This window comes from Anabrus simplex, chromosome X, assembly GCF_040414725.1.
Source record: "Anabrus simplex isolate iqAnaSimp1 chromosome X, ASM4041472v1, whole genome shotgun sequence".
In the NCBI taxonomy this organism is placed as follows: Eukaryota; Metazoa; Arthropoda; class Insecta; order Orthoptera; family Tettigoniidae; genus Anabrus; species Anabrus simplex.
The window spans coordinates 182,980,404-183,001,854 of NC_090279.1; the positions used below are offsets into that span (position 1 = coordinate 182,980,404).

The 21,451-nt window shown below is 43.1% G+C and overlaps 1 protein-coding gene across 3 annotated transcripts in view; it reads right to left on the reverse strand.

Annotated features, from left to right (window-relative positions):
* Positions 1–884: 884 nt before the first annotated feature.
* Positions 885–21,451, reverse strand: part of LOC136885920 (farnesol dehydrogenase) — an 84,683-nt gene continuing 64,116 nt past the window's right edge. For all 3 annotated transcript variants that reach the window (XM_068230651.1, XM_067158613.2, XM_067158612.2), the window contains exons 4-6: positions 19,492–19,618; positions 12,001–12,147; positions 885–1,261 (exon numbers count right to left, since the gene is read on the reverse strand). In XM_068230651.1, the coding sequence (XP_068086752.1) occupies positions 1,220–1,261; positions 12,001–12,147; positions 19,492–19,618 (316 nt within the window). In that variant the 3' untranslated portion in view covers positions 885–1,219. The remainder of the gene's footprint in view (positions 1,262–12,000; positions 12,148–19,491; positions 19,619–21,451) is intronic.

Here is a 21,451-nt window from a genome sequence, read left to right on the forward strand (position 1 = left end):
ACTATCTCCCGATTACCGGATACTGGTCGCACTTAAGGGCGGAGTAAGTGTAAACATCACGGTGTTCTGTATAGGGCAACCCTCAGATGCTTCGGATGTTTGTTGTAGATTTAAGTGATTCTCCTCAAACGAATGTCCAATTTGTAGTTGGCTGAAATATTGTTCAGATGATTTTAAATAAATAGACTCTCTCCGCCTCAATCCCAGTTCACCTACATCTTATCGCACGACGAGCTGATTTCTGCTTCCCCGATTCATCAGAGTTCTTATCGTCATGTTTGTTGGCGTATGGCTGAATCTTGAGTAGGAAAAGCAGTATTAGTGGGGGGAAAGATAGAAAGTTAACTAAGGTTAAGTTATAAAGATATCCCCACCTTCCAATACTTAACAATTTCTATATAATGGGTTTATTAATTACATGATATGAAATGAAATGTCGTATGGCTTTTTTAGTGCCGGGATATCCCAGAACGGGTTCGGCTCGCCAGGTGCAGGTCTTTCTATTTGACGTCCGTAGGCGACCTGCGCGTCATGATGAGGATGAAATAGTGATAAAGACAACACATACACCCAGCCCCCGTGCCATTGGAATTAACCAATTAAGGTTAAAATCCCCGACCCGGCCGGGAATCGAACCCAGGACTCTCTGAACCGAAGGCCAGTACGCTGACCGTTCATCCAACGAGTCGGACAATTATATGATATAATGCAGCTTAACTAATTAATAAAACCATTATATAGAAATTGATAATTATTGGAAGGTGTGAATCTCCTCATAACTTAACCTTAGTTGTGTTGAGCCAATACGGGACAAAATATGAGATTTATAAGCTGAAAGATAGAAAGTTGTCACAGGAAATAGGATAATAAATTAGTAATCCAACATTAGAAAAGTAAATTTATTATACTTCTTCAATATAAAATTTTGGAAGTAATTCCGAACATGTCTGCGAATTTAAACTTGATGAACCTGGGGAAATAATTGCTTTATGGTGTACCTTACACTTGAAAGATGCATTATTAAACATTCCTTGGTTTAAAAAATTAAGTTTTGACAAGAGTTTCCCCAAAATGTAAGCTTTGTCTGTGTATACATAAGGTGATATTTCAAACCGTAATTAAGAACCAAATCAAACTTGTGGAATATGTTGTGTCCTCAAGTTCTATGAGGTTATGGGATGGCACGTAAGGTTTCATGGAATAACTCATTTAAATAACTTCAAAAAGCTTCTCCAACAGGTTTGACGATAACCTCGTGAATCTGAAATTATAAGAAAGAATAGTTAAGAATTGCACATGCTTAATATAAAACAAATCAATATTAAACATATCTTCATTATAGACTATTATGCCTTTCAGTATTCAGTCTCCCAGTTTGGGTGAATGAACCAAGCATCTCTTTAATTCTCTCTTTGCAAATAGCTATGTGATCATAGGATATCAACTGCATGGTTCTGGTCCGTACTGAATTGTAATTACAATAATAAATATCAAATATTAATACAAAATTAATATTAAAATTAATGAAAGGTGGACCATTACGACATTAATTTAATATTTATAATAGCTATGTGGTCTAGTTCCAGATCTGTGAGTCTAACCATTGTCGCTTCGTCTCCCTCTATTTCGCTTATCCTCTATAACAGTCCATTATCATCCTAGGTAACCTATCCTCCTCCATTAGCCTCACACGACACCATCACCGATGCCCATCCATACTCACAGCTTTTACATCCTCATTGCGGTTATCGCCCTGCTATTGTTGCCATCTGTTTTATATCAGCAATCATTTTCTCTACTTCTATGTCAAAATAATTATGCAATAGTTAACCATTTCAAAACGGTGGCCATTTATATGGGAGTATGTATTGAACTAGCGTGTGTTTTATCAACTATGAGAAACGGCTAGTCATGTCACAAAATGAAAGCCATCTTATCAACTTCAGTTTCCTACAATGATGCCAACAATATTTTCCCGAAAATTAGGCTTTCACTTATTAAAAAGTACGCATTGCAGAGCACTCGCCCGTCGAACGCTGAACGGCTAGGAGGATTAGGGTTGAATCACACAAAACTAATGAATCACTTGGACTAAACTTCACATAGGCATATCTGAGATATTCAGTTCACACACAGTTCTAATTTGATGTTACGATTTCAAAATTGGCAATCACTTATATTCAGAACCATCCGCCTATGTCTTTCACGTATAATTATCCAAATTCAGGTAAATTTGTATTCAAATCCGCTTGTGTTCAGGAGTTATATTTCGCGCCTTTGGATATAACAATAAGAACGATTATTTTCAGAAACTAAATACTTTTACCAATACGCTTTTTAATGTTGAAAACAATTCTTAGCAGAGAAAGTAGGGGCTCCCCATACTACAAAAAACGAAAAAATATGCAAGTTTGTCAATTGACCCGCCGCAGCTGTGAGCTTGCATTCGGATGATAGTGGGTTCAAACCCCACTGTCAGCAGCCCAGAAAATGGTTTTCAGTGATTTCCTATTTTCACTCCAAGCAAATGCTGGGGCTGTACCTTAATTAAGGCCACGGCCGCTTCCTTCCCACTCCTAGGCCCTTCCTGCCCCATCGTCGCCATAAGACCTATCTGTGTCAGTGCGACGTTAAGATAATTCTATATAAATATCAATTGTGCCAAAAGTTGAAGGGCTAAAGGGCCCGGAAAGGTTTCAAGCCTTTTTTTTAATTCGAAAATCACTTCCGGCCTAAAATCACTTCCGGAAAAACAGCCTAACATCGCTTTTTCATTGCTATTTATCTTTTCTATTCAAATCCTTGTGTTCCTTGGTTCAATACACTCAGGCTTTTTTGATTTCTGAAAAATGTCCCCACCGAATGTACAGTACGCGCAACTTTTAGTGATACCTAGTTTTACGGGGTAGGGGCTGGCTGGCCGAGGCGGTAAAGGCGTGGAAGGACGTGGGTTCGAATCCCCGTCAGAAAGTCGTAAAATTTAAGAAACGAGATTTCCACTTCCGGAGGTGCATATGGCCCTGAGGTTCGCTCAGCCTACACCAGAAAAGAGTACCAGGTTAATTCCTGGAGGCAAAGGTGGCCGGGCGTAGAGCTAACCACTCTACCCCATCAAGTGCCGAGGTTGCGGAAAGTGGAAGCCTTTGCCTTCCACTCCTCCAAGGGCCTTCATGGCCTGTACGGAGATGACTCTGTTTTGCTTTTTTGGTTTTACGGGGTGAGGAGTAAGGAGGGAGCTCTCCCGGTTCTGGTAATACTGCCAACTGAATGGAAATGAAATCTGAATTGAATCGATAGTATGATCGATCGATATGAATTTTCTAAATCTTCATTATATTAAGCCAACAACTGTGTCACAGACACATTATATAACATTCCTCGATGCGAATCTTGTCCCTAGCATGAATTCTATAGTTTGGCTTTGCTGTGTAAACAACAACACTACTAGTACCGTATACCGGTACGTAAAGTGTACGCCAGATGTCTCACGGCGATACATAACCGATTCATAGTTTGTGTGTCAAAGGTTGCCAATACGAATCTCGAAGATAACCGAGGTCTACCGATTCAGCAGTAGGGAGCCCAGGTATCACTAAACGTTACACGTACTGTAGTTACAAGGATTTAAATTAAACTCTACATTGACTGACATTAGCGCTCGCAGTGGTAGAAAGAGGGAAACCTGTTAATCTAATCGACCAGATAACGATGATTAAGGAAAGGATTGTAATTTTCAGGAATAAATAAAAAATATATTCATATTATGTAGGGCCTACCTAAAATTCGTAGCTCATATTCTTAGGAGGTTTTCAACATTGAGTTGCTTACTTGAAGGGCTAGAACTGTGGATTTTTTGAAGGATGCTGTGTCCCTACCCAAAAATAGTCAAAAATTTTTTTCTTTCATGCTACAGAGGTGGTCAATCTTCTTTTTTTTTTTTTTTTTTTTTTTTTGCTAGTCGCCGACACAGATAGGTCTTATGGCGACGATCGGATAGGAAAGGCCTTGGAGTTGGAAGGAAGCGGCCATGGCCTTAATTGAGGTACAGCCCTAACATTTGCCTGGAGTGAAAATGGGAAACCACGGAAAACCATCTTCAGGGCTGCCGACAGTGGGATTCGAACCCACTATCTCCCGGATGCAAGCTCACAGCCGCGTGCTCCTAACCTCACGGCCAACTCGCCCGCTGGTCAAATAATTATATTTAAAATTGCCAATACGTTGTATTTACCAAGTAATCTGCCTTTGCTGTTGAGATCTAGTATTTATAGTCCACTATATCTTCATCTGTTACTCTCATTGGCCTGTCTCAGTCTCATCCTTGGCTTTGACCGTACGAACGTGAGGAATGGACGATGCTAGTAAAACCATTCCTTGTGCATCCTGTCCCAGTGGTGTGAAAATGTCGCCACGACCTACCCAGTCAAACGCCTTAGATAGGTCAATCGAATTATAGTCCATTTGTCCTTCTGAATCTAAAAATCTGCTTTATCTTGCTGGATCCTACAAGTTGAGGTTCAGTGGAATAACTTTTCCTTAAACCAGTTAGTCTAATACTCGTATAATCAGAAAGAATGCTTTCTGGAAGTTTACATGTAACATTTGTCAATATGACTGGCCTATAATTATCGTCTTTATGTTTATCATCCCTTTTCCCTTGTACCTGGGACTACTATTGCAACTCTCCATTCATTTGGTCTAGCTCCTTCATGCAAGCAGTAATCAAATAAGTACTTGAGATATGGTACTTTATCCCAACCACCTGCCCTTACTGTACCCCTAGAAATTTTTTAGTCTTCAACTTTGGTATCTTATTGTAATTGTCTTTATTATCGTAGGTAAAATTCAATACTTCGTTAGTATTAATCACCTCCTCTATTTGGACTTGAAAAATGAAATGGCGTATGGCTTTTAGTGCCGGGATATCCCAGGACGGGTTCGGCTCGCCAGGTGCAGGTCTTTTGATTTGACTCCCGTACGCGACCTGCGCGTCGTGATGAGAATGAAATTATGATGAAGACAACACATACACCCAGCCTCCGTGCCAGGGAAATCAACCAATGATGGTTACAATTCCCGACCCTGCCGGGAATCGAACCCGGGACCCCTGTGACTAAAGGCCAGCACGCTAACCATTTAGCTATGGAGCCGGACTATCTGGACTTCATCTACTACTACTACTACTACTACTACTACTAAAATCTTTGGTTTCCTCTTCTGATGTCAAAACTAGAGCTCTGCATGTGTGAAACACTAAGGCCCGGTTGTATAAAGACATCTGACTGGAGATCAATTAAGAACTTAGTTCTGAAAATGAACTGAGATTACGACTTCATCGCGTTGTATAAAACTGAACTCGGTTTACACAATATGTGTAGTTCAAATGTAATTGGAGTTCAAAAAATTGGACGTGGCAACACCGCAAAACAAATGAAATACGAAATTGCCGTGACTGTCGAAGAAGGAGAAGAAGATAATATTGTAATCTCGCGAAGTAAACATGGAAGGAACTTCACACAGAAAGAAAAGGGCGATCTGGTGGATATTGTACTGTCATGGTACAAACATATAATAGAAAATAAAAGAACCTATATAGTGACAGCAAAGTTGAAAGAGAAAGCCGTTGACTTGTCAATGTTAAAGAGCTCTCCAACAACCATTTGAAAACTTACTGTAGCATAAAACCTAAGAGTTGTTAGGAACATATACATGGGTGACAGGGGATCATTTATTTGACTAGGTTTTTGTAGTGTGTCCCTTAACTTTAGTTCCAGTCGTTCCACAACATCTTTCGATAAAGGAAATCTTATTTTGAACATTTCACACAATTCAATAATCGGATTCCGTCTGTGCCGAAAGACGCGAGGAGCTCGTTGTAAAATCAACTCTTCATCAGACGAAAAGTCGGGATAATCTGACATCCCTGCTAAAGAAAATATATATGCTTTGTTTTGTAAACTTGAAACATAATATAAAACTAAGTAACAACATGTTGGTATAGCAGTAGGCTATTGTTTATATGATATTCACATAACCTCACTTCTGAAAAAATCGAGCGATCTTTAGCAATTTTATTTAACTACTAGCATTCGATATATTTATAACGCACCTCGATATTATTAAAGTACGGTATTCTTACGCAGATACGATACAAGGAAACACTCTCAAGTCTTCAGGTCTAGTTCAATGTTTAATACGAATGATAATGATCTAAGTTCAAGGAGATTAACCGACGAATATTCGGCAGTCAAATCTGAACTTAGATCAAGACGAGATGATCTTAGATTAGCGTTTATACAACGGAAAATCGAAGTTCAACTTGACTGGCAGCCATTTTTCCTCTTTAAACTCAGATCAAAAGTTTTATACAACCGGGCCTAAGGCATCCAAACCCCACAACTGGACTCCCAGGATTTCATCTGAAGAGACACCAATGGTCTAAACTCAACCGTTTAAGAATAGGCCACGCTAGATGCAATGCCATGCTACGTAAGTGGGGACTTCGAGAATCTCCTGCCTGTGACTGCGGAGCCTCTTTCCAGTGAGTGCAGCACATTATGGAGGAGTGCCCTCTGAGGAAGTATGATGGACCAACCCAAGATATCATCAGTGCTACATCCCCCTTCTTAGAATGGCTACAGCAACTGGACATGTATTTGTAAATGTGAACGCTACCAACATTCTTGTCCTTGTATATAGTGTAAATTTTCTTTTTCTTTTGTATACTTGCCATACGATAAATAATAAATACTACTAAAATGTTTTCATTCCTCCCCTGAAGGGGGGAGGCGGGCCTCTTAGACGGTGACGGCGTCTCTCAGGCCGGGAGATTTGTTACGGTGAAGGAGATTCACGGAGAAGGTGAGGGGATTGGCCGCCGTGGCCTATACTAGGAACAGTCCCGGCATTCGGCCTAGTGCAGGAGAATGGAAAACCACTGAAAACCATTATCAGGACAGCCGATGATTGGGGCCAGCCGTGAGGTCCAGCCCTGTCCCGTCTCCCGAATGCAGAGGCGTAGAACCACGGTAGATCCATGGCCACCCCTCCTCTGCTCGGTTATTCGGTCAGAGTGTAGAGCTGTTGGACCACAGACCAGCCGTGGCCACTTATGGGCCGAGACCCAATCTGTATCTACTGACAGGACCTTATCATTGTAAGCGATGTCTTTATTTTCTGCTGACTGGATACCTCTGCCTTCTGTAATTCCTAACATATACACTTCCCTTGTTCATTAATGCTTCTGGAATGTCGTTCTTGGAACATTTTTGTGCCTTTTAAACAAAATGCACGTTTTTAGGTCCAAAATGGTAAATAGACTTCCCTCTTTCCACCGGTGAAAGAATTTTTTATACACTAGGTGTATGTATAAGTCTTTTCCGGTTTCACTAAGAGATGGCACCAGCGAACAGTACGCAGCGTATGAATTTAACACCTGCGTCAATTTCTTCGTCTGATATTAATCTACCAACACACAAAAAAATTGAGTCCGCCAAACACTAGCGTCTATGTTGTATCGTTCAGTGATCATGTCGACGTTTGTGCCTGAAAAAGAAAAGGAACATTTGCGGCACGCATTGCTTTCCTTATTTAATCAAAAGTAAAAGGCTGTGGAAAGTCATCGTTAGCTGGTAGAAACATGTGGTGAACACGCTCTATCGATTAGAATATGTGAGACAATTTAAACGCGGTGCAAGACAGTGCGAAGACTCTTGAAGCCTGGCGAAACCGTTAATGCACAACCCTATCGCCAACAAATGATTAATTTAAATCACGCATTGATCGAAAGACGACCAGAATGGGTCAGAAGACATGGCAAAGAGATTTTGTTACACAACAATGTGCCGTCTCACACGGCAAAACCAGTGAAAGACACCTTAAAATAGCGTGGATGGGACATCCTTCCGCACCCGCCGTACTCTCCTGACCTGGCGCCAACTGACTATCACTTCTTCGCATCAATGGGGCATGCGCTCGCAGTGCACCACTTCAGCAATTTCGAGGAAGTAGGAAAAGGGCTCGACGAATGATTTGCTGAAAAAGATAAGCAGTTTTCTGGTATGGTATTCATAACTTACCTGAATATAGGCGAAGTGTGTAGAAGCCGATGGCCAATATTTTGAATAAACAAAAAAAAATGAATTTCTCTTGAAAATTACGTATTTCCTTTACTACAAAAACCGGCAAAATATTTTTTTTTGCTAGGGGCTTTACGTCGCACCGACACAGATAGGTCTTACGGCGACGATGGGATAGGAAAGGCCTAGGAGTTGGAAGGAAGCGGTCGTGATCTTAATTAAGGTACAGCCCCAGCATTTGCCTGGTGTGAAAATGGGAAACCACGGAAAACCATCTTCAGGGCTGCCGATAGTGGGATTCGAACCTACTGTCTCCCGGATGCAAGCTCACAGCCGCGCGCCTCTATGCGCACGGCCAACTCGCCCGGTGGCAAAATCTTATGCATACACCTGGTATCTCTAATAGTTTCGGAGATACAACGAAAAATATAAATAGGTGTCAGCTGGTCTGAAGCACTGCCACATCCATGTTATTAGCGCCACCCCTGTTTGAATTATTTGACTCCTTTTGAGAACTAGCGCTACTAAATCACTCTCAGGCATGCTCCGTATTACATTTCGCCTTGTACATGAAGAACAGGAAGTCACATTTTTTATTTTGATGTTTAAAAATATAGCTTGGTTTCCGCGGTAACGGAGTACATTTTATCAAATACACAATAGAGAATACGTGCCACTTTGCGAGATATCGCAAGACATTGACTGCCAGCGCACCTGGCGGAACGGCCTTGAAACTGAGTATAGAAGTACACTATACATTATGAATTATGCCGAAAGTGTCAGGTTCCAAGTCGTCTTTAATTAAAAAATGGTTACTGGAGTTTATCTGGATGACATGAAAGATGGGAAAAGATACAGCAGACTGAAGGAAGAAGCTGAAAACAGGAAGCATTGGCGTCAGAAATTATCCGTACAATGACACGAACCTGACACTAGGCAGAATAATAATAATAATAATAATAATAATAATAATAATAATAATAATAATAATAATAATAATAATGTCCGGCTCTATGGCTAAATGGTTAGCATACTGGCCTTTGGTCACAGGGACCCCGGGTTCGATTCCGGGCAGGGTCGGGAAAGTTAACCATAATTGGTTAATTTCACTGGTACGGGGGTTGGTTGTATGCGATGTATTCATCACCATTTCATCCTCATCACGACGCGCAGGTGGCCTACGGGCGTCAAATCAAAGGCCCCCATCTGGCGACCCGAATTTCTCCTCGGACACTCCCGGCACTAAAAGCCATACGCCATTATTATTATTATTATTATTATTATTATTATTATTATTATTATTATTATTATTATTATTATTATTATTATTATTATTATTATTATTACAGGAGTTTCCCCATTTCACATCGGATGGTAAAATTATATTCTGGGCGTCTGCAGCAAAGAAGTGCGTGAAACTTGTTTTATATTTACCCCTAACAAGTTAATATCGATTTAGCAAAATAATAAGGGTATTTTAAGTGATGCCTATTAAAATACGTAAAATTGAAGCTACCTAAAAATATTTTAGAACCTATTTGAGTGTCTATTTTAGGCAGCTAAAATAACATTTTTGCAACTAAAAATACAAGGTCTAGGAATCACTATTGCATATTTTTTGTGGTGGCTGGAAGTGTAGTGAGTTGTTTGAACATGAAGAGAAACGTGTCGGAACAAACGCAAACGCTCCGAGCCAGACGCGATTAAAATCCACGGTCCGGCCGGGAATCGAATCCAGGACCTTCTGAACCGAAGGCTTCGACGCTGATCATTCAGCCAAGGATTCGGAAAAAATGAAATCATCATTGAGTGTGCCACTGTCAACAAGTCTCTCAGTCTAGTACGGGATAATACGGAAGTGTCCAGTATTGTGTATATCTTGCGAGAAAGATAATAGTTCGCCTGTGTTTTTAGTACAGTATTTGCAAGTGGTTGTGCACAGAACTTAGAAATGAGATGGGAAAAGCTGAGCGATGGGAAGCCACTCGGTGGCAAGAACCGACTGACTGATGCTGTGATAAATACCCTCACTGTCTATTATGGGCCATTTGGTACCACAAAGCTTCCACAGATGATCAGCCGCAACATTACTTATGTCCAAAAGGTCTAGATCAAGGCCTCTCAAACGCCCAAAATCTCTCGCGTGCAAACTGAGGCGCAGAGGTTCTGTGCACAGTGCTTCGGTCCGACTGGGCTCGGCTCGAATTTGGAGCGCTATGGAGCAAGTGAGGAAGAGAATGACAGGCGTGGGGAAAGAGAGAGACAGCGCTATTGCTCCAAATCGAGGAGTGGGGGTCTGCACTCTGGTCAACCAAGCGAAGTCGTCTTTTGCAGCGCGCAATACACAGGTGCATGCACCCTGAGAGGCCCTGGTCTAGACTCTTGCTGTTTTTACCAGCAGGCTGTGGTACAAGGCACTGCAGACATGTACGGTATAAACATAAAAATAATCTCAACTCTAAAATCTGGAAGATATGCCCCCAAAACAGTGTTTGCTGGAAAAAGAACTGTTTACATAAGTGTTAATGATACTACCACGATTTTTAATGGTGGAATGAGGGCCAGAATTAAAGCGTTGCATCAGTTAGGGTTTGAGGTTGGAACATATTGCTCCCAGTTTCTTCAAGATGAAGATGAGAAACGCATATTTTCAGCAAATAAAAGGGTTTCAGAGACTAAAGGAAGCAAGGGAATGCAAAAAGAGACTGGAGTTGGAAGAGGAGGCCAACAGGAACCAGGAAGGGGTCCTGTGTTTGCAGCAGGCTAGTTTAATGCACATCCAAACCTTTGATACGTTTATCACTCATTTTATCAAGTTTTATTTTTTACACAGCGTTGTCATCGTAACTCTCTCAATGTTTAACCTACTGCGATACAATTTTGCATGACTGTGAACTTTAATCATATGAACAACATACACTAGGATCTTTTACATAACATGTGCCTTTTCCTTAATCTGTTTCAAAACATCAAATATTTCTTTATTTTATTTAAATATTGAAAATAAATACCATTTACAGTGCCATGTCTGAGATTCTAGCATATGTTATAGACTTGGGTCCTACAAGGAACAAAAAATAAGAAAAATATTAATAATTAAATAATTGGGGAAATTATTGTGCAAACGCTGTCTGACTGCACAAATTAGGTACAGCAGAATGTTTTACAGTATACTGACGGCCAATGAATAACTTAAAAAATTGAGAATGTCTTAACAATATGTTAGTATTGTATTTGTATTTATTTAAATCATATGGCTGCAGAAAATAAAAATTATTGAATTTCATTAAATTTACACTAGCGAATGGTGAATCTCCCTCTTAAAGTACCTATATATATATACACTTCCATTTTTCACTAAAATTTGTATGACTGCCAATTATGCTTGCCGTCATATTATCTTTAGCTGACTTCTTCATTACCTTCAATTTCCTTGTAAGTTCCTTCTATTTCTCTTAACTTTCACAACCATGCATTTCCTTCTTAGTCTCCTTCCTTCTCTGTTATAAAATAGCGGGTATTTACTATTCCTTACCACCTTTAAAGGTTCATACCTGTTTTCCCATTCATCAACAATTGCTTTAAACCCATCCCACAGTCTGTCTACATTTTTATTTATCATTTTCTTACGATCATGTGTATTTTTTATAAAATGTTCCTTGCGCCAGTCTTATCAACCTTATGGTATTGCCTAATAGTCCTAGTTTAATAACCTTTATAACCTTTAGTTTCTGTATAGAGCTCATTCTAGTTAGTTACTTCGCTTTCTGATTGAGCTGTCGCCCTTTCCAGGTCTGTCCACCCCCAGAAACATCAAGTTGCCTTTTACCTTTAGACATGAGCCTTACCCCTACATTGCATGTTTCTCTTCCATAACTTTTTCCTTAGCTTACTAATCAGAGTGTTAAACATTTACAATTACCTGCACATGAGGTGGTGTTCCCAGAGCATAAAGTACAGCATCTGCGACATCTTCTGAGTTGAGAGCAGGCAACTTACGAAATTCCTCGGTATTGTACTTGGGATTGTTATCCCGGAATTCAGTCCTCACCATTCCAGGGGTCACGCACTGGAATAAGAAGGACAGAAATTATTCTTTCGTGCAATGGAAGTACAAGATACTGTGCATCTGAGGAACGGATGAGGAAGAAAAGAAACACTACAATTCCATTCCGTGCAGTCAGAATCACAGGCAAGTGGAGACTCCCTAGAGTCCTAAAGGGATGTTGGGAAGCTAGGTTTTCTTTTTTTTTTTCTTTACGTCGCACCGACACAGATAGGTCTTATGGCGACGATGGGATAGGAAAGGCCTAGAAAGTGGAAGGAAGCAGCCGTTGCCTTAATTAAGGTACAGCCCCGGCATTTGCCTGGTGTGAAAATGGGAAACCACGGAAAACCATCTTCAGGGCTGACGACAGTGGGGCTCGAACCACTATCTCCCGATTACTGGATACTGGCCGCACTTAAGCGACTGCAGCTATCGAGCTCGGTGGGAAGCTAGTTTAATGAACACTACAATTCCATTCCGTGCAGCCAGAATCGCAGGCAAGTGGAGACTCCCTAGAGTCTAGAGGGATGTTTTGGAAGTTAGTTTAATGAACACTAGAATTCTATTCTTTTCAGTCAGAATGGCAGGCAAGTGGAGACTCCCTAGAGTCCTAGAGGGATGTTTTGGAAGTTAGTTTAATGAACACTAGAATTCTATTCGTTTCAGTCAGAATGGCAGGCAAGTGGAGACTCCCTAGAGTCCTAGAGGGATGTTTTGGAAGTTAGTTTAATGAACACTAGAATTCTATTCGTTTCAGTCAGAATGGCAGGCAAGTGGAGACTCCCTAGAGTCCTAGAGGGATGTTTTGGAAGTTAGTTTAATGAACACTAGAATTCTATTCCTTTCAGTCAGAATTGCAGGCACGTGGCAACTCCTTAGAAAGAAGTTGGGAAGCTAGTTTATTATTTAGTGCAACTGAAGTCAGTGGTTCGACATCACCGATACAGCAAACATGTATGTATGTATGTTGGGTATTCAGCCCGAAGGCTGGTTTGACCCTCTGCAGCTCCGCCAACAGCTGTCATAAATAGCCTAGGCGTCACTGAAGAGGCGTGCTAGGGAAATGAGGAGTGAGGTAGTTTCCCGTTGCTTTCCTCACCGAGCCAGCCGTTGCTATTGCATATCAGTCTGCCAAGCCCACTGAAATGCATGCACCAACCGACCCTATGAGCGATATTTTCACACCATTCAATACAGGGACTGGCTGCATAAGGAATGGTATTACTAGCATCACTCATTCCTCAGTCACTTTCATATTGTCAAAGCCAAGGATGAGACTGAGACAGGTCAATGAAAGTACCAAATTTGATATAGCCCATACCAGAAGACATAGTGCACTGTTAACACTACATCTCGCCAGTAAAGGCATAAAGTAAGAAAAAAAAATCTTGAAGGTCGACAACCTTCTATGGGAGAAATCATCAGAAAAAGAAGAAGAAGCCAACATACAAGAGCCACATCTTTGTTGACGAGAACTGTGATTTCCACGTGGTGTTTAAAATCAGGGGCGTACCCAGGTGCGGTGGGGGGTGTTAGTGGGCGTTAGAACATCCCCCATGGATTTTTTGCAAAAAGAAAATGAACAGAAATTGACAATAAATTAAATAAATTATTCAATTAATTAATAAAATAAATACATTAAATTAATTAAATAATAATAAATAAATTCAATTAATTAATTAAACGAATATTCAGAGATATAATTGTAAAATGAACAGATGTGTTGAATCTATTTTCTAAGAAGCGTGGAAAATAGGAGTTTAGATTGTAAACTGGACGTGATCATGTACTGTACGTAGTGGTTAAGTGTAAGAGAGGGCCGTGAGCCCTAACTTCGCCACATACAAAGGCATAAAATACACTGACTGACAGAGCAAATGCAACACCAAGAAGGAGTGGTCAGAACTTTATGCCAATTGCAGGGTAGACTGACGTCACTGAGGTATGCTCATGATGTGAAATGCGCCGCTGTGCTGCGCACGTAGCGAACGATAAATGGGACACGGCGTTGGCGAATGGCCCACTTCGTACCGTGATTTCTCAGCCGACAGTCATTGTTGAACGTGTTGTCGTGTGCCACAGGACACGTGTATAGCTAAGAATACCAGGCCGACGTCAACGGAGGCATTTCCAGCAGACAGACGACTTTACGAGGGGTATGGTGATCGGGCTGAGAAGGGTAGGTTGGTCGCTTCGTCAAATCGCAGCCGATACCCATAGGGATGTGTCCACGGTGCAGCGCCTGTGGCGAAGATGGTTGGCGCAGGGACATGTGGCACGTGCGAGGGGTCCAGGCGCAGCCCGAGTGACGTCAGCACGCGAGGATCGGCGCATCCGCCGCCAAGCGGTGGCAGCCCCGCACGCCACGTCAACCGCCATTCTTCAGCATGTGCAAGACACCCTGGCTGTTCCAATATCGACCAGAACAATTTCCCGTCGATTGGTTGAAGGAGGCCTGCACTCCCGGCGTCCGCAGAGAAGACTACCATTGACTCCACAACATAGACGTGCACGCCTGGCATGGTGCCGGGCTAGAGCGACTTGGATGAGGGAATGGCGGAACGTCGTGTTCTCCGATGAGTCACGCTTCTGTTCTGTCAGTGATAGTCACCGCAGACGAGTGTGGCGTCGGCGTGGAGAAAGGTCAAATCCGGCAGTAACTGTGGAGCGCCCTACCGCTAGACAACGCGGCATCATGGTTTGGGGCGCTATTGCGTATGATTCCACGTCACCTCTAGTGCGTATTCAAGGCACGTTAAATGCCCACCGCTACGTGTAGCATGTGCTGCGGCCGGTGGCACTCCCGTACCTTCAGGGGCTGCCCAATGCTCTGTTTCAGCAGGATAATGCCCGCCCACACACTGCTCGCATCTCCCAACAGGCTCTACGAGGTGTACAGATGCTTCCGTGGCCAGCGTACTCTCCGGATCTCTCACCAATCGAACACGTGTGGGAGCTCATTGGACGCCGTTTGCAAACTCTGCCCCAGCCTCGTACGGACGACCAACTGTGGCAAATGGTTGACAGACAATGGAGAACCATCCCTCAGGACACCATCCGCACTCTTATTGACTCTGTACCTCGACGTGTTTCTGCGTGCATCGCATCAATTATTCGTCCGTGCCGTCTCTGTTTTCTCCCCAACTTTCATCCCTTTCGAACCACTCCTCCTTGGTGTTGCATTGTCACTGTCAGTCAGTGTAAATAAATAAATAAATAAATAAATAAATAAATAAATAAATAAATAAATACAATTTACTGTAAACTGTAAACTTGTTGACCTTGGTCGTATTGTTCTTGTACTATATTTTGTAGTTTACTGCAATCTGAATATCAACATAATTCACTAGTTTCAGTGGCCTTATAATGACAAGCCATGCATGCGCGCACTACACCCGCATCTTCATAGTGTTCTGTCAGCAGATCCTGGCTACGCTAGTTAGTACGTTTACATGCAGGATTCAGATCGATCTGAGTACACTTCCCGTATTGAAAACGCCATGTAAACGGGGACTCAGTTCGGACTGAGTCTCAAGGTCGATACGGTCAAATCTAAGATCGTATCGTACTCGGTTCGAACTGAGTTCCATGAAAACGCGGATCGTAGTGAGATCGTATTGAAAACGACTGCGCACATACTCCATGTTTGTTCTGACGAAATCATCATCAAAGTTCTGTCGAAATAACAAATATAATAAGCCAGTAAATATATTTACCTGTATAAATGATCAGCAACTGCAATCATATTATAAGACGGCCAGCCCTGGCGAGTAACAAAATCACGATAACCTTCTGTTGGGGGTAAAATTGAATTGTGCGTTCCATCTACTGCACCAATTCCATTTGGAATACCACACATACTTTCGAAACTGAAAGTTATCTCCTGGGCATCTACTGCATTTGGCGTTTTTAAATTCTAAGAGGTGATATCGATTTTACTACAATATTCTGTATCGTACGTATACGTCGATGTTGCCAGGCGGATTCAATACGATAAGTGTACGCCAATCGATCTCAATCCCCATGTAAACGTACTAAGTGTATAAAATGCCATCTTTCTTCTTTCTTTTTCTACCGCTTTTTCCCACATCTGTGCGGTCGCGGGTGAGAACTGTGTCGCACATGTGGAAATGAAGAGGAAAGTGCTAGGGCAAACACAAACACCCAGTCCCCGGGCCATAAGAATTAATCAGAGGCGATTAAAATCCCCAACCCAGCCGGAAATCGAACCCGGGACCCTCTGAACCGAAGGCCTCAACGCTGACCATTCATCCAATGAGTCGGACAGTGTATAAGATGCCATATAATTGCCAAATATTTTACTCCTTAGCTGATTATTCTTACTTTGTTTCCAACTTTCTGGCAGGGTGTAGAACCCGCGTCCCGCCAAGTGAGCCGAGAGCAGCACGAAGAACATGACCGTGGGACCTCTAGATTTATGTAGAATCTGAACCAGAGGAACGCGACTTATAATTTCAAAAATCTCACAAGTATTGGTCGGGATTCGGAAGTCTCCGTGGCTCAGGCCACAGCGCGCCGGCCTCTCACCGCTGGATACCGTGGTTCAAATCGCGTTCACGCCATGTGAAATTTGTGCTGGACACAGCGGAGGCGGGACAGGTTTTCGCCGAGCACTCCGGTTTTCTCTGTCATCTTTCATTCCAGCAACAACAATTTCGTGTGGCTATTTCTAGCCGAGTGCAGCCCTTGTAAGGCAGACCCTCCGATGAGGGTGGGCGGCATCTGCCATGTGTAGGTAACTGCGTGTTATTGTGGTGGAGAATAGTGTTATGTTTGGTGTGTGAGTTGCAGGGATGTTGGAGACAGCACAAACACCCAGCCCCCGGGCCATTCGAATTAACCAATGAAGGTTAAAATCCCCGACCCGACCGGGAATCGAACCCGGGACCCTCTGAACCGAAGGTCAGTACGCTGACCATTCAGCCAACGAGTCGGACATTCCAGCAACACTCTCTATTAACATTTCATTTCATCTGTCAGTCATTTATAATTACCCCACAGGATTGCGACAGGCTTCGGCAGGCGGCACAATTCCTATCCTCGCCGCTAGAGGGGGGCTTCATTCATTCCATTCCTGACCCGGACTGGAAACAGGCTGTGGACCTCATCATCATCATCATGTTTGTTGTTGTTTGTTTGTCCAACCCTTGTCCCGTTTCCCTACGGGGTCGGATATGAGGTGAGATGAATCACGTGATATATGATAGAAGGAAGGGAGAAGGTAAAACCCGGTGCCAGCACATAGCCTACTCCTGTCGAATAGCACCAAGGGGTCTGCTCAAGGCTTAACGCCTCCATCCGACGGACGAATCATTATCAACAACGTCATATGCCCTCACTCCATATGAGCACTGCGGAGAGGTTTGGAATTTAATCCAGGCTTTTGGCACGCAATCTAGTGATTAGGAATTGTATACCACCACCTCCCCTACCCTGCCGGCTAACATTCTGATGGTGAACAATTTTGACGAACGGGACTCGTACCGGCTAACCGCGGTGTCAGACCGTTTAGGCTTCAACGCCTTAACGATCATGGCCACCAGGCGCGCCATTACCATCATCGTCATTCCAAATCCAGACGCGCAGACTCCTCAAATAGAAAGACCTGGAACAGGCAAGCCGAACATGTCCTTGGACACTCCCGGCACTAAAAGTCTACGCTAAATAAAAAATAAAATAAAATCATTCTAAAATAATCTACGGATCTTTATTTTACGTAATCACTTTCAGATGTTCTCTGCGCTCAGCTGTCGGCCCGAAGCTGTTGATAACTCCGCTACCGCGGCTGCACGGGGTGAGGTCACCATACGACTAGTGATGGGACATTCGATTCATTTTACTGAATCGATTCATTTGATTCCGTTCACGTTACTGAATCGATACAGTGATCCGATTCACGGCTCATTGGTCACCGCTCCTACTGCATCTGTGTAGTATGTGCTGGTAAGACAGCAGCAACAGCATTCAGTGCTCGCAGCTGCCATCTGGTCTTCATACTATGAACTCCTTTCTTAGAAAAAATGCTAGTTACTTTAATACATCGAAGGTTTCCGGCGACGCAGGGTGGGAAAGGTTAAGATTAGGAAGGTAGCAGCCATGGCCTGAATTAAGGTACAGTCCCAGCATTTCCTGGTGTAAAAATGGGGAAACTACGGAAAACCATCTTAACGGCTGCCGACGGTGGGATTCGAACCCACCATCCCCCGAATGCAAGCGCATAGCCATGCGATATTAACCGCACGACAACTCGCTCAGTCAGTTTTGAAAATATGTATTTTTCTATCAGCTGAGGATTTTTTTAAATCGTCATATTTTGTATAGGCTACCCGAGATGTACAGTAGCCCGCTGGTTTTCTGATTCAACATACTGTTATTGCGTCTGTCCACATATGATTGAAGTCTTGTGCAACGATGTGACATATGAACTGAGAAAATACTGAGCCGTTCTTCCCAGTATAAAACAGGTACTTTTGAGTGGTTATGAGCATGACTCATAGTCATAGGGCAGGCTAGAGTCGAGTTTAATTGTCAAATGCCAATTAAGTTATAATACTAAGATTCATTAAACTAATAAATAGTATAACCTTATAGCCTACCTACTTACTAGCTACTTCAGAATTATGTTGTGACTACCTTTTTAACACTGCAAATAAATCCATCTATTATTTAAACCTCCCTGTAAGAAGAGGACAATGAATGCAAATGGGTATTATTTTTAAATGAACTGAGCTCGAGAGTCCATTATAGCATACGATTGTTTCAGTGTAGCGTGGCTCACTGCATGTCTGGCTGCAGTGAGCCGATAAAGAGCCGTGCGTATCTTGTGTCTCACTGAGCCGGCTCGTTCACGATTCTTTCCGTGTGCCATGTCTCGATGCAGCGGAAGCTCGGCTCTCCGCGTGTCCAGTGAGCCGATAAGGAGCCGTGTGTATCATGAACTGAGCCGCGTTCGTTCACGATTCTTTCGATGTGCCATGATTCAATGTCTCGCTGCAGCGGAAGCTCGGCTCCCCGTCAACGTCCAGTGAGTGCGCCACTCAGCACTGTCCGCTGGGAGTAAGCTGAATCGTGTGCCATGAGCTCGCCGTTCCTGTGAATCGATTCACTCGGACACTTGAATGAATCGATACACTGCTTCGAATCATGCATTCAGTAGCCAACACTACATACGACTAGCATCACGCCTACGTTGCGCACTTTATTTTAATACTGAAGACCACATAACACGCGACGTGGTATAGGCTAAAGAGTTTGAAGCGGAGTCTTTTGTAGAGGAGTTTTGTGTCGGTAAGTGTTCACTGCTCACTTGTGAGAATGGAACTTGATATTATTGAAGACACTCACCGAGACTTTCATGTTGCTCTTGTGTTCCACGAAGTCCTTCCTCAGTCCTTCAGTGAGGGCCATCACAGCGTGCTTGGAAGCACTGTACATGGCGCTGGGATGCAATACTACCGTGTGTCCAGTACAGCTGTAATACAAGAAGATTAGTAAAAACCTATTCCAGGGGAGAGATTTATACATAAACACATTACGAACTACCATACGATGGCTATACTGAAAGTTATTAGCAGAGTGTGAGAAAAAAATACTGTATTTGCAAAACAACAACTACAACTTTTCATAATACTCTCCATCAGCACGTATACATGTTTTCATTCGCTGAAACAACTTAGAAAACGTCTCAGTCCAAGCTTCTTTCGGGATGTCACTTAGTGCACTCTCGTACGCTGCAACGGCCTCTTCATCTGACGAAAACCGCTGCCCACGAATTATTTCTTGGTCTTAGAAAACAAAAAGAAGTCACATGGGGCTAGGTCAGCTGAACAGGGGAGATGAGGTGACACTCGCACTTTTTCCCTTCCCAAAATGTCCATTGTTCTGGCAGCCCTGGGCGCAGATGCATTGTCGTGATGCAGTAAGAAGGTGCCCACTCTTGGACTTTGGGTGCTGTAACCGCCATGTGGCGAGGACTTTGGGAAGCCAAACATTCGTGTACCATTCAGTATTGACTGTACGACGTGTGTCCAACGTCACAGAGGTGAGATGCCCCATTTTCGTAATAAATAAAAAATGTTACCACCATCTTCTTTCCAGAGCTCCGTCTTCGTCGAACTTTTGTGGGTGGTTCCTCCCCTGGAAAGCACCACACAGAAGACTGTCTCTTCGTTTAAGGGTCATAATGGTTGACCCATGTTTCATCACCTGTGATGATATCGTAGGTGCCTTGGGACTGCCCTCCAATGAAGTTTTCTAACATGAAACGAGTCCAGTCCAGTCTCGCCTCTGTTTGGCTTTCTGTCAGGTAATGTGGCACTCCACGAGCATATCTCTTGGTAAGGCCTAAATAATTGTGAACGATGGTCTGCACTGCTCTTGACCTAATATTTAGGGTCCCTTCAATATCACAAAATGTAAGATGTGGACCTTCTTTGATCATCATTATCCTCACAATATCAATGTTTTCCTGAGTCACAGCTGTTGCTGGGCGACCGGAACGAGGTTCATATTCAATTGACTGCCGACCCGTTGAAAACTCGCGAAACCAATTTCCAACTGTGACCCTAGAAGGGGAAGCCTCACCACAAACACGCAGCAAAGAAGAATGGCCTCCTTCGGCTTTTAAATTCTTTAAATTGAAATAATCATAAAAGGTAGGTAAGGGTTATTCTGCCCGAAGGCAGGTCCGAACCTCCGCAGAGGTGTTCCTGAGCCGGAGTTTACGTGCGGTAGGGTGGACAGTTCCTTTCCGCTCCTTCATTCCCTTACCTCCCACCAACAGCGCGTGGCAACCCATCCAACTCCTGACCACGCCCAATGTTGCTTAACTTCGGAGATCTCACTGGATCCGGTGTTTCAACACGGCTACGGCCGTTGCGGCATACGGATTATTCTGCCCGAAGGCAGGTCCGAACCTCCGCAGAGGTGTTCCTGAGAAGGAGTTTACATGCGGTAGGGTGGCCAGTTCCTTTCCGCTCCTCTATTCCCTTACCCCCACCAACAGCGCGTGGCAACCCATCCAACTCCTGACCACGCCCAATGTTGCTTAACTTCGGAGATCTCACTGGATCCGGTGTTTCAACACGGCTACGGCCGTTGGCTCATAAAAGGTCATTGCACGAAAATCGCGGTGAGACAGATCCATCTTGCACCGTGTCTGAGTCAGCACCGCCTGAGCTTTCTTCCCGCGCTGTTGAGGAACCACCACTGGAAGGGGTTGCGCGCGCGCATTTTCAAAGGCCGAGAAACATCGCTTGTTTATTCTATATTAAAAGAATCCCATTGTCTTCAGAATTACGGTTTA